This window comes from Netta rufina, assembly GCF_964035555.1.
Source record: "Netta rufina genome assembly, chromosome: 3".
Taxonomy (NCBI): domain Eukaryota; kingdom Metazoa; phylum Chordata; class Aves; order Anseriformes; family Anatidae; genus Netta; species Netta rufina.
The window spans coordinates 121,213,265-121,227,467 of NC_140125.1; the positions used below are offsets into that span (position 1 = coordinate 121,213,265).

General features: G+C 44.1%; 1 protein-coding gene across 3 annotated transcripts in view; it reads left to right on the forward strand.

Annotated features, from left to right (window-relative positions):
- DTNB (dystrobrevin beta) overlaps nucleotides 1–14,203 on the forward strand; it is a 192,626-nt gene that overhangs the window by 104,808 nt on the left and 73,615 nt on the right. For all 3 annotated transcript variants that reach the window (XM_084285383.1, XM_084285381.1, XM_084285382.1), the window contains one exon: nucleotides 6,197–6,284. In XM_084285383.1, coding sequence (XP_084141509.1) covers nucleotides 6,197–6,284 — 88 coding nt within the window. The remainder of the gene's footprint in view (nucleotides 1–6,196; nucleotides 6,285–14,203) is intronic.

A 14,203-nucleotide genomic window follows, 5' to 3' on the forward strand; every position in this document is an offset into this window, starting at 1 on the left:
TGTGCTGAGAGCCCCGAGCACAAACTGGGTAACATCATCCCAGGGGGGTAAGGTAAATGTTCTTTCCTGACCATTCTGGAATCTCGTTTTTCACCCATAGGAAACCATCTAATTTCCACTGTAAGTTTTTTCACGGCCAGCTCAAAACCCTTAATTTTTTTGCCCATATTATTCTGCAACTCAAACTGTTCTTCCTCCTCCTCGTTGGTTATACCTCTCCACCTCCAGTGCAGTCATAGGCACATGTCCCACCCCACCACTAGTTTTGCCTACCTGAGCTAACCAGGCAAGCTCTTTCAGTGCCATCAGTGTGACCTGCATAATGTGGCAGTCTCTTTCTGTGCCTTTCAAAGAATGCTAATGCTTTGAAAAATTCTTTTCACTCAGCTTTAGTATTTGTGCACATTTATATTTCATATCTGTGTCTGTGTAGAGAACTTTTGCCCTAAAGCCCCAAAATGTAGCTCTCCCATTTCATCACAGGACATCGCCAGGGGCTTTTCTGTATTCCACTTCTGGACCTAATTAAATTATACCTTCACAGAGCCAGAGGTTTAGTGATCTGGGGGCTATATGTAAGGGCCTTGCTCTATCCACGTTGTCCTCCTCTGGATAATGTTTTTAGTCCTATTTCAGCACTCTGTCATGTAGAAATTTGTATTCTGCTGCCGTTTTGATGAAGTGCTTTCTGGCTTTCCAGAGAGAAAGTCAGTTTTTTTCTTGTCAGTGAGTCACTGTTGTCTGCTATCACCAGCTGTGTACTGCAAGTCCACAATATTGTTCACAAGATGATGAACCCCAGGAATTTTGGACTCTCACCTTAAGCCAATTACTGAAATCGTCAGATTTTGAGATAGAAAGAAGTTTCTGCATCTTGCAGAGTATAGGACAGAGTGAAATACTGGGGGTAGCCCATAGTGGCCATGTTGCAACCAGCTGGAGTAGAGGTTTTCAGTCATTGAGGTCTTTGAATTAAAAAAAATCACTTGTTACCAGAGTAACAGTATACTCCTTGAAGGAGCCAAACATAAAGAAAATAATTTTAATCCTGCTCTCTTTGTGGATGGGAGTGTCTGCCAAGCCAGTACGAGGGAATGCCTCTGCACATTCCCGATGAAATCTGTACTCCTTTGTCACTGCTTTTGATCTTCTTTTGATTTTTTTTTTTTTTATTTTAGTGGCAGGGGGAACGCAAAAAAAATCTCCTATATCTTTCTGCCTTTGGCAGGCTGTATGGAGATTCTCAGGGCACCCCAGCCAGCCGTTGCAGACTGTGCCCATTTCTGACCAGGGGACACCAGTAGGTCCCACGTCACACAGCGCCTGCTGCAGCACCCATCCCTGGCTTCCCCTCCTGTGCTCTCCTGTTTGCAGCGGCTCTGGGCTGCTCTTCTGGCCCTGCTGCTGTTCTTACAGTCATCGTGGCCCTTCTCCTGCCAGGGCTTTGGGACCAGAAGAGACCACCAGAGCACCTCCTCAGATGTTTCACACCAGATACTCTGGTACAGAGCCTAATACCCCGTCCCTGTAAAGACGTGGCTTTCAGAGAGCCCTGTGGTGGAGGAGCTGCTCATCACACTGACAGTCTGTCCCAGTGACTAATTATGCTTAAAAAAGAGCCCTTCTGCAAATTTGTACTTATTTTTCTTCCACTTAGAGTCACTGATGTTGTGTATACTTACATTTGCTCTTTATCGTCGAGTATCTTTTCACGTCCTTCAGCCAGCCCTTGAGAGCCTTTAAGCCATGGCCAGCTCCATCCCTGAGATTTTTCATTGTATTAAGGATTATTTAATTCACTGATGTCCTCCAACCAAAAAGTCCATCCAAGCTACATAAGGCTTATAGCAAACAGAGCTCAGTGGATTTCATTTATTTGACAATAATATATTCTTCTTTTTTCTACCGACTGTATTATTATGGTAGCAGGCCAAATTGGCTAAGTGCTTTTCAAAGAATTAACAGAAAACCCCACCCTAAAGGATGTGCCACAGGCAAAGACAGCTGCAGAGCGCAGCAAGTGGTGCAGCACGCAGCGAGAAAGCTTACAAAGCTGATGAGCTTTACGTTATTACTTGAACAGTTGAACAGTTACAGATTTCTTAATCTGGGCATTCAAAACCTTCATTCCCCATCATTCAGCATCCCTGCCCCTTTCCACAATCCGCGTGGAGCCTCTATGGCAGCTCTGCTTTTCACCCAAAAAACGTTAAGTAGCCCTACTGGGAGTGTCACTATTTTTATGTATTCTGTATTCTGCATTTCCTGCAGAATAGCTGGCCACCAGATTTGTGTGTTTTACTTTTGGTCAGTTGATACATGGACAGATGGCTGGTTAGATGCATGGCTGCTTTGATTTGGTTTCCTTTAAAATCCCAGTTCTCTGAAATCACAGTTGTCTGCAGCACCACTGACTTTAAAGCAGAGTGAAAAGAGAAAATCACTTTCCTTGAAGCTATTCTGTCCCCAGTATGCTTACTCTTCGGTCACCATTAGAATCTGAGAATCACAGAGTCACCTAGGTTGGAAAAGACCTTCAAGGTCACCACGTCCAACATCAGCCCGACCTACCGAGTCCCATCACTGAGCCACCTCCCTCAGAGCCATGTCCGCACGTCTCGTAAATGCCTCCAGGGATGGGGACTCCACCGCTGCCCTGGGCAGCCTGTTCCAACACCTCTCCACCCTCTCCATGAAGAAATTCTGCCTAATATTTCATCTAAACCTCCCCTGGCACAATTTGAGACCGGTTCCTCACACCGTGGTTGGCACCTGGGACATGTGGACCTTCAACTCAGTGCTGGAAGAATAAAGCAAGCCTTCTGTTGGCTGCCCTCTGCCCCTTCTCTGCATCATGAATTCCAATGAATTCCAAAGCACTTTTGCAAGGAGCCGAAGATCTCAGAACTCCCACCGTGTCTGAGCAGCTCCTGCACCCTTTACCAGTCCCCCAGCCCTAGCCAGTAGTTGGGCTGCCCAAGCTCGTTTCTGTGTTAGTGTTTGACAGCAGGGCACTGCCATCTCGGCTTTCCCTTTGCAGACTACATCTGCCCCCTGAGTAGATGTTTCTTTTTTTCTTTCTTTTTTCATGTGTATGGCTTCACGTGAGCTTTAAGCCCAAGAAGTGCAGGCTTCTGCGTGTCCCGTTCCCCTGCCCCGGTCCTCCTGCCAGTGTCCCCACTCTTTGTGTTAATTCCAGCATTTATGCATCCACCTGCCCAGCTGGATCAGGGGACAGCCCTAGCAGAAAAGAGCTGCTTTGTCCTGCCAGCCCCCCTTTGCCCTCCCTGCTGCCCCAATGGCCCCAGTTGCTCCATATCCACCCATGGTTGTCCCGAGGCTGGAGCGCGCCAGACGCGCGATGCCCCAGCCCCTCAGATCCTTTCACAGGGTGTCTGCACTGCCTGCCCCAAAGGGAGAAGCAGGAGACCTCTCGGTTTGACTAATCAGTGCTCTGTAAGTAGCACAAAGTTATCAAAATAGACCAGACAGTATTTTTAGGACAGGGAAATCTATGGCATTACCTTTCCAAAATTCTGTCGCCTGGCAAATCTCCAAACTCTTCCTTGTGCCCTCCTCCCTTCTGAGCCCTGGGCTGCAGCCAGGGTTATTCTCTCTGTTTTCTCCCTTTCCTGTCCCCCTGAGAACTACAAGGAGGTGAGTTTTCCCTCACAAAGCAATGTAAAGAACCCCAAAATGTTTCTCAGGTTGTTTTTACTGCCCTGTTAGTCCTACAGCAAGGTGCATTGCAGGGGAGCCTTGAGCCTCCCACTTCAAACCTGTGTTGTGTGTCAGTGAGCACGCAGGAGGTTCAGGAGGTCTTCCTGAACTCCACTTCCCTTCTGGACAGAAAATATTTCTAAAATCAAAATATATATCTATTAAAAATAATAATAATTAAAAAATAAAATTAAAAAAAAAAAAGGAAAATCAGCTTTTCCTTGAGAAAGTAAGAAATTGTCAGTAAATATTGTCTAATATCGTCACTCAGGTAAGAAGAGGCAGTCAGTCCAGGAACTGAGAGAGGTATTAGGAGATAGATTATGGGAAGGTGAATGGGATGGGATGGGATGGGATGGGATGGGATGGGATGGGATGGGATGGGATGGGATGGGGTGGGGTGGGGTGGGGTGGGGTGGGGTGGGGTGGGATGGTCTGTATTCCTGTAACAGCAGGCAAACTTGAGCAGACTAAATTAGAGGTGATCTGACCAAAACCAGCATCAAACGCAGCAAGTGGGATGGGAAAAACTGTTCTCATTAAAAAAAAAAAAAAAAAAAAAAAACACAAATTAGCATGAGGTGAGAAGATCACCAAGCCTGGTGTAAAGACTCCATTTTTGTTCTTTTATTTCTCTTTTCCCACCGTTTTATCTCACCTTTCACCAGTTGCCTCTGTTGCATTTGGTGCTTGCTGAGAGCCGAGTGCCTTCACACTGATCCCCAGCAGGCCAAACACGGAGGCATAGTGCTGTAATTTATAATAATCTGGACCCCATCTGTGTAAATTGTGGTACATCTGTCAAATTCAGTGCATTGTTTCTGTGCCATCTCAAGCACAGGCTGACTTTGAGTCTCAAAAGAGCTCAATTTGTTAAATTTGGCTTTACAAAGGTATATCTGTGTTTTTATATAAACATAATTTATGCAACATAGGTTTGGTTCTTTGAATAATGTCAGCATACATCTGTGAAATTAAGCTTAAAGAAATGTAAATTATCTTGTAAACTGGTAATGGGGACTGAAAGTAGCTTTTATTGTGTGTTAGATATGTATCTCTTTTTTCCCTGCTGCTTTTTGCGGTGTGATTCTGATCCTGAATTTCATTGCAAATGCATACAGGTACGGCACTGTAATTTAAGGCTGCCAACAAGGTATTTATGAATCCCACATGAAACATCAAGGATAGCATTTGGAAAGCTATGATCATGAAACACATTGCTCATTTCCACGTTAATGTTGATTTTCAGCTAACGATGTTTTGGTTTGTATAACTAATTCACTGGCTCCCTATTAAAGGGAGACTGTGATGGAAATCTTTGGTGCAGCAGTAAGACAACAAGCAGCTACCGAATAGTTCAGCCTGACGTTGTCTTAGGAAGCTGCTCTTCCCCATGGCTCTCCACTGGTGTTTTTTGGTGGCAAAGCCACTATGCCACACAACTGCATTGCTGCTGGATCTTAACACGGGCGGATTTCAGTTAATGCAGCTTGAAAGTTACCATTTGTCCCGTGTGTTTGTAGTTGAAGGCAGTTATTTGTGAGTGCTAGCGACCAGGTCAGTGCTCCCGGCACTAATTGATTCCCAGACTGATCACATCCCTCATGCAGACGGGATGATGCTGATGTTAGAGGTGAGAAAGGTCTGGGTGCTGCTCTCCATCCACCTCCTGACTCGGGGACCTGGCACCTCCCGTCTCTACCCCACTTGTCCTTTCTCAGCATTCGTGTGGTTTCGTCTGTCACTCGATGGTGCTGTCACGGTTGCTGCTGCTGATGGGAAATATTTTTAGCATCCCTTTCAGCACCATTTCCAAGACAGCTACAGGCTGTCTGCGTGGGGCGATGCAGGGCAGCTCAGTTGTTTCATCCTCTGCTAGCTGAGGTGTGAAGGACCCAGTCTGAAATTACCGTGTTCTGCATGGCCGGGCTTTGTCAGGCTGCCTTACAAAGTGACGGCTGCATTTTAGTTCATGTTGTTCAGTGACAGAGGATGTTCTGCTTGGGCCAGGATGCATCCCTCCGTTCCTCCTCCTGCAGACAGTTCTGCTCTGACACTTGTCACCCCAGATCCCCCGAGGACGAAGCTTTGCTCCTTCTTCATTCCTATAGGCACCCTCTTCATCCAGAGTAAGCCGAAAGGGTTTTCAGAGCACCTCCTCGGAGACAAACTGATTTTTTTTTCCCAATTATATGTATTTATGAGTTGTTGAAAACTAATTATATTAGTTTATTAATTATTAAAGATTACTTATTTTAGTCATTTAAAAGCGGAGTGTATGCGTCCTGGAGGAAATGCTGCGAGATGTAAGGTCTCCAGAGCAGCCCCCACTTTGGGAGAGGAATGAAAAAGGGAATGAGCGAGGTTGCTTCCAGTGTGACTCCTGTTTCGGGTAGCCGTGTCCCTGCAACACCCCTGCCCGTTCCTGTGTCACCCCGGCGTGGGTGCTGACGGCTGTTGTGGCTTCTCCCCGCAGCGCCCTGGACAGCCCCGGCAGGCTGGACGAGGAGCACCGGCTGATCGCCAGATACGCCGCCCGGCTGGCTGCAGAGGCTGGGAATGCAGTAAGTAAATGAACCGGCTCCAGTTCTTATTATTCATCTGTTGTTGCTGCATGCGGAATATGTGGAAGGTGTTTTTCAGCGTTTAATTAGGAGCTTAAAGTTGGTAGGCTCCCTGAAACTGTCATCTTTTCTTCACGCACCTGATGCCAAGAGCAGCACGCCTGCCTCGTTCTCCTCTCCTAGCACAAAACTGCTGTCTCAGACGGCTGGGGAAGAGGAAATGACAGTACAAATGATGAGAAACGAGGTCAGGGGAGACGAGAGAATAAGCAGATCAGTCCTACTTAGTCTGGAGGAGAGATGAATAAGTAGATACCTGAGGAAAACAAATCATGGAACAAATGTTATGGAATATATTTATTCCAGAGAGAAAGAGCCTGAAAAGCAGAAAGAGAGGTATTTTTATGGTTGCAGTCACTTACTATAGAATAAATTAGAACAAACAAATTAGCTTAGGGATATGGTTTAGTGGGGACTGTTAGCGTTAGGTCAGAGGTTGGACTCGATGATCCTGAGGTCTCTTCCAACCTAGAAATTCTGTGAAACACCCAACCAGCTTTAAATTGGTAAAAATAAATACTGCTTTAACAGAAACTTGCCACAGACCATCACGGCAATTAAGGGTTTACTGAAATTCAGTAGAATAGTCTAAATGGAAGGGGAGGCATCTGTCCTTGTGTTGCTTTATCCTCACAGAAGCAGAGCAGTGACAAGAGGGTCGTTCCTCCAGGTGGATGGAGCAGCAGTGGAGATCCCTCAGCTTACAGCTGCCCTTTCACATCGCCACACCGTGTGCTGCTTAACATGTGCTCCAGCACCTGGCTGCTCTGCCAGCTACGAGCAAAATGCACCAAAGGCTCCCTCGCTGCTGCTCTAGGCAGTTGCTGTGGCAAAACCTGCTATTATCTGGATAGCGTGTCACATACAGGCTTCGCCTTCAACAGCCTCTGGCAGCAGGAATGACCTCTCCTAACCGCCTTACCGCTGTGGCAGAATTTATGTTTCCTGCCACCCATTAGTGTCACGAGAGCAGTATTTTAACATCAGTGTCTTCATTCATCTTTTCATTACATCTTCCTGTAAAAATACTTTCAAGTCCTTTCCAGCAAGGTCAGCTCATGCCATCCCATAATTTTCTTCAGCGTGTGATCAGCCAGTGATCTGACTCCATGGTGCAGATGGGACCAGATATTTCTCTTTAATTAGAAAAGAATTGCACTTTTAGAATGTTTTTAACTATCAATTCACAGTATCTCAATCAAGTAGTATATTTGCATTTCTGAAGTCATTCAGTTCACTAAAACTATGTTCATGTTGAATATTAAAGCAAGACAGTGTAAATTTTCCGTTTTAGATGAAAAAAGAGGATTTTACGTAGTCTTCACGTAAAACTATTGAGATAGTAAGTGCTGAATCAGTTTCTGTCTGGCAGATGGTGGAAGAATTCTTACTCATGACTTGACTTTTTCCAGTAACAATAACTAATGTGTCATAATACGGGTTCTGAAAGATCCTAATCATTTAAAAAGCTGTAAATCACCTCAACTTGTTTGTGTGTAGCTCTGAAGGAGGTAAAAAATGAAGCAACTGTTTTGGATGTAAAGGAAGCAGCATTTAGAGCTTATTAAGACTTTGCAAAGTCCTTTGACAAAGCACTGCTCTCTTCTTGTCCAAGTAAGTTACCCTGCAGGGAGGCATCAGGGGCAGAAGTGTAAGGAAGAAAGAAGGACCTGAGAGTAACAGTGGTGTTGCTTCCGTCGTGTCCAAAGCTCAACAGCACAGAACCTAAGGTTATTTACTAGACCCAGTGTTTATTCACAGTCAAAAAATAGCAGCCAAAATAGACATACTTTTCATATTCTGAAGGAATCAGAGTTTTAGGCACTCTTCCAAATGCTCTGCTTCGTGGCAGCTTCTAATTATTACTTGCCAGCAGGAGATCACCCTTCCTCAGCCAGCCCCTGCGTAACTGGTGTCCAAGCTGGCCATCACGGCTCGGGGAGGAACAACCTGCACTCCTGGGACTGCATGCCACAGCTGCAGGGCTCGCTTGGGAGGGTTCATTGCCTGTGCAATGTGGAATATCTGAGATTTTCCAGCCACGCTCCTTTTTTTTTTAATACTCTTCTTATAATAGCAAACAAAGAGAGGAGCGATTCAGAGGCTGGGAAATTCAAAAGCAAAAAAAGGGAATCATTTTTTCTACCCATATGGAATTGAAATGTGGAAGATCAAATGACATCCCCTACACAACAGCCATCTCAGAGAGCCAGTAAAAGAAAGATAATCATTGAGTAGATGGTGGCCAGCTTTACAGGCCAGCAGGACATGCAGGCAAGGGAATGATATTGAACGTAAAGGAAATACACAGGGTAGCAATATAAAAATATCACAGAAAAAGAGGAGAACTGCAGAATCCTTGTCAGTTGAAATTCCAAATTTTTAATAACAGAGTAGAAATACCGCCCCCTGATTAGATGATGGTAGTGATCAAGAAATGTTAAGTGAGAAAAGACAAGCTGCAACATTTGGGACAGGTAAGAAGCAGTGGGAGATTTCAGCTACCCACATAGAGACAAAGTCAATGTCTTTTCAGAGGGGGATGCAAAAACTCGTTTGAGTGCAATAAAGGATGTTTCCTTGAACAGTAGTTTTACAGTCCACAAAAAGAACCTCTCCTGAATTTAGTCCTGCATGGTGCACCAGCACGAGTTCACGTGGGGTTAGCTGTGCTGGCTGATCTGTACCAGTAACCATCACTCACACAGATTTAACAGCAGGAGGGAGCTTGCCAAATAAATCCAATATGCAGATACTCAGTTTCAAGAAAGGGAGCTACATCAAAATGAAACAATTAGAAAAAATCCTAAAAGGATCAGTCAAAAAAAAAAAACAAACAGAAAACCTGTAAGCTGCCTGGAGACTGTTAAAAATGCTGTATTAGAAGTCCAGGAAAGCTTTGCGTCAAAATTCAAAAAGAAAACAAACCATACAAAAAACTCTTTTATGGGTCAATAAGAAAGCTAAGGAGGGTGTCCTTAGGAAAGGATGGCATTCAAGAAATGGAGAGCTTGACTGAATGAAAAGCACAAGAAAGCCCATAAACATGTCTGGTTAAATGTTAACAGGAAATTCAGAGACGGAGAGAATATAAAGAGCACTTCTCAAAGGATGCTGCAGTCTATAGTAAAAAGATTTTCAATACCATCAAAAGTAGGATAATCAGGAGGGAATCAGTAGGGCTCTCTGAAGACCAAGATGTTGAAGATCAGTCAGGAGTGATAAGAACAAAGCAAAGATGCCCAATGAGTTGTTTGCACCAGTCTTTACTGCTGAAGGTAAACGTGTTGTAACACGTGTAACATACTCTTTGTGGCAGGTAAGTACAGCAGAGTAGTCAGGTGGCTTTGAAATAGCACAGCAACTATTAAAACAGGTAACACAGATGTCAGGACGTCATTGTGTGATACTAACTTAAGAGTCCTTGACAGTCTGGAGGAATGAGCTTTCAACCATAAAATCTCAGAGCCATTTAGGTTGGAAAAGACCTCAAACATCACCAAGTCCAACCACTAACCTAGCACTGCCAGGTCTACAAATAAACCATGTCCCTGAGCACCACATCTGCACGTCTTCTGAACACCTTCATGCAGTCCAACAGAGCTACGTGCCAGTCCTGCACCCAGGACAGGGTAACCCCCTGCAGTGCTGCAGGCTGAGCATCCACGGGCTGGAAGTGGCTTTGCAGAAGAGGACCTGGAAGCATTGGTGGGCAAAAGGAGCCAGGAGTGTGTCCTTGCAGCACAGCAGTCAAGCACGTGCAGGACTTTATTGGCAAGAGTGCAGCCAGGAGAGTAAGGGTCTCTGGCCAAGAATGATTTTTCCCCTCCATTCAGCACTGATGAGGCCCCATCAGATCTACTGTGTCTGGTGCTGTGCTACACAGTTTGAGACATGGACATAGTGGAGCACACCCAGAGGCCAGTAAGATGCTTAGTGGCTGTCCTACAAGATGTAGGAGGAGGTGCTGAGCACTGGGAATGTTCAGCATGGAGAAAAGAAAGCAAAGGGGGATCTTACGGCTGTTTGCTGATAGCTGATGAGCCAGACATAGCAGAGGTGCACAGCGAAAGGACAAGAAGCAACAGACAGTAGTTACAAGAAGGAAATTCCAACTATATATTAAGAATAACATTTCACCATGATGATGGCCAAATACTGGAAAAGGGTGTCCGGAGAGGAAGTGGAATCTTTGTCCTTGGAGATAGTCAGAGCTCAGCTGGAAGAGGTCTTGAGCAACCTGCTGTGAATTGGCCCTACTCTGAGCAGTACAAGGACTGGAAACCTCCAGAGGTCCCTTCTCACCTATATTTTTCTATTAATCTAGACCTTAATAAAAGTAGAGGATGGGAACGAACTGCCGTAAAAGAGCTATGGAGTATTTGGAGACTTTAAAACCAAGATAGACCAGTGTCTGTTGGGAATATTGGAGACATGCTGATGTGAACAAAATTATTTCTTGATGTCCTCTCCAGCCCTATTTCTCTGACTTAATATGCTTTTTTTTTTTTTTTTTTCTTTTAACATGCTCTAACTGCTAGAAATTAAGAGAATTCCAGATGCAGAAGCTGTTCATACAACAGCCTAATGCAAAGTTGTTTATTCTTTTCTTTGAAGTGGCTGACAATGATCACTGCTGGAAATTGTACAGTGGACTTTGTGGTGATGGAACTGACTCAGTCCATCAGTTTCTGCATTTTCTCAAATTAGATAAAATGTTAAAACTGCCTTCTGCAGGCTCGTTACTGTAATAAATGTCACTTGTAATATGAATACAAATACATTCTATTAACATTTTTAGGGGAAAAGTCTTTGCTTGAAGTCTTACTGGGCCAAAATAATTTTGAGCCGGATCTCAGAGTTAATTCTTAAAGTCCAAGTCTGTTTCTTCTTAAAGAAGAAAAATGAATGGGGAGAGAGGAGAAGAAAGGAGAATGCATCATCTGTCACTCGATACATGTAATTTACTTAGTGGTGCAGCAGAGGCTTATGGCATGCAACCAGTGCAATTATACACTGGTAGACAGCAGTTTAGTCTGCGTTCACTCAGAAGAAGCTTTGACTGGGTTACTCCTGTTCTCTTCAAAACAGTCTTCAGAGGACAGAATCCTTTTTATTGAATTTAACTTGCTCAGGGCTATGCTTGGCTTGCCAGTTTGGTCACAGCAGAGTGCTGTGGATTAAAATAAGTGTTGGCTGGCTACACTAGACCAATTAGATGGAAAGCAAAAGAGAAAAGCAGAAGGTGACTAGATGAATAAAGTGAAAAAAATTAAGAGAAAAAATGCTAAACTTCATTTAAATCACTGCTTCTAAGAGCAGAACTGTTTGTCTCCCTCTGCTGATCTGCTCAGGTGGTCAGTCTGAGGTAAGAAAAAGTTTGGTATTTCTTGTTGAGCACTATCTTTTTGATAAAGGCAGGGGATTGAAATGACCTGCAGTGTCCCCAGCCCGCTCACCTACCCTCTCTTCTAAAATTCCTTCTACATACATATCAGGTCCTACCTCAGTGTTGCCATATTACATGAAAACTTCACAAGGCAACCCAAGGCCCTCTGTTACTGATGTCCTACACTGCCTCCCTCTTGCCAAGCCAATGTCTCCTTCGTCTCCTCTCCTACCTCGCGCCACCTGCTCTGTCTCAGCTCTTGTTCCCCCTTTTCTCTGTTAGCATGCTCCCAGGTCCTCCTGGGGTTCTGCTGATGTACCTGGGCGGGCTGATTCCTACAAGCAGAGGTCGGTGTCTGGACTATGAACCAAAGTGCCTGCTGCTTCCCACTGCCTGATGGCAAGAGCCCCATGGCACCCCGTGGCACTCGACAGGAGCAGGGGGACGCAGGGACACCGTGCTCCTGGCAGGGCTCTGCTGACCTGTGCAGCCTTGCTAAGAAAAGCATGAGCACCTAATAAATATGAGAAAATACTCAATTATGGATGAGTGGGTAATTAGGTTGAGTTATGTGGATGAGTTACGATAATTAGGTTCTTGCGCATATTGCTCTTTTTTGCAAACAGTATGTGGTTGCTCTTCTTCCCTCAGCATCAAGCAATACTAAAAGCCTATCATCATCTCATCTCATCTCATTAAATCTACTGTACCTACAACCTAAATAATATTTGTAATATTCTCTTCATCTAATTTTTCTTCTTTTAGTCATTAGGCAATATTTCATACATGTTTTTTAAAGAAAGAAAGAACAAGTAAATCAGATTTTGTGTTGTACATCTTTCCAGGATAAATCCACAGCCTCATTCTTGGATCTTCTTTTCTTCTGGGTACAGTAGTTATATGAACCATTTTGTTATTTGTTTCTATTTCTGTCTTGATCATAAAGAACACTGTGACACTACAACGATGGGCAGGTAAAATACTGGTGCAGGCTTTCCGTGACACAGTTTAGTCCTTGCACCAAGGAACTGGGAAGACAATGCCCACAGGAAGCAAGCTTTAGAGGTTTTTGGAAGTTTCTTCCAAATCCAGGTGATGGAGGAGTGCAGCTGCTTGCCAAACTGGCTTTTGGTGGCTTGATTTAAAAGTCTCATTAAATCCTCTGCTTTCACCCAAAAAAGTGTTCTGTAGCTGAGGTCTGAAGGCTCCTTGTGGCAAATACCAGTCCAGCTTGAAAGTCCAGCACGGCACTCTCTCACATTTAGTTCCCTATTCATAGGAAAACTTAAGTACAGTGCTAGATGGTTGTACTGTTCCTATGTGATATTAAGGATTTTAAGTAGAATTTACAATCTTATGAATTTTACTGCTGGGAGAGGATGGGGCTTGCCATTTTGATGATCCTCAGAACTTTTAAGAATTCAGTGTTCATGCTAAGCTCCAGGAAAGCAGAAGATGATGGTGATCATACTTTCAGCCATGTTGAAGAGTTGTCTTAGCTATGAAACTTTTTTTTTAAAAAAAAAAAAAACATTTTACCTTATAAAATGTTAGTCTTCAGCTCAAAAAGCTGTGGCTTTAGTCTTGCTGCTGTATGATGTAGAACTGGAGTCACTGTATCAAAAAGTCTTTTTTCTTTTCACACTCTGCCATACTTCAGAATGCTTTTGCTCTGAATAAACTTTGTAGATTGTTTCTGCACAAATCTATAACATTTTAGGGTTTGGTTATGCTGTATTAGGGCTTCAGGAACCCATGTTAGAAAACTGTGGGCTGTGTCCAAGAGGGCCAAGAAAAGATCTCCGCATTGCTTCCATGCCAAAACAGTAAGGATTATTCTCTTTCTGAGATATTTACTCCTCACAAAGAAGGAAAGCTGCAGAGGACAAAATATCTAAACTGTTCATTTTCTCATGCAAATGTTAAAAATAGGGTTTGGGATTTTGTTGTAGTAACTTTGAAGGCCTTACAACCCATGAAACAACCCTTACAACCCTTACAACCCTCGCCCATGAAATCCGCTTTTCAGAAGAGCAGTGACTTCCAGAGATAGCTGCAAAGGCTCATTAAGCTCCTCACTCTGCAAAGCAATCTGCAGTCATCTAGGCTTGAGAAAAGTAGTGACAAACATTGTCAGGTCTCCATGTCCCTGGTAAATTCTTTCGTTGCGATGCTGCATTTTTCCTTATGGGCTGCAGGGAGCTACTTGGCTGTCACAGAGAAAATAGTGGCATCTCCTGGGTAGGTTGTAAAACAATCCGGGGGATTATAGATCAGCAATGACTCAAGGAAAGATTGAGACTACTGATTTTGAACAAAGTGACTGATAGGAGGTTCTCAGTTACTTAAATGACTTCTCATCTGTGCAAGAAAGTGAACACAGGTGCCCAGCATGCTGTGTGTTTGGATCTCAGGTGTGTTTGTGGGTAGAATGTCAGATATTGCACAGGTACTGCAAAGTTTGTCTGCT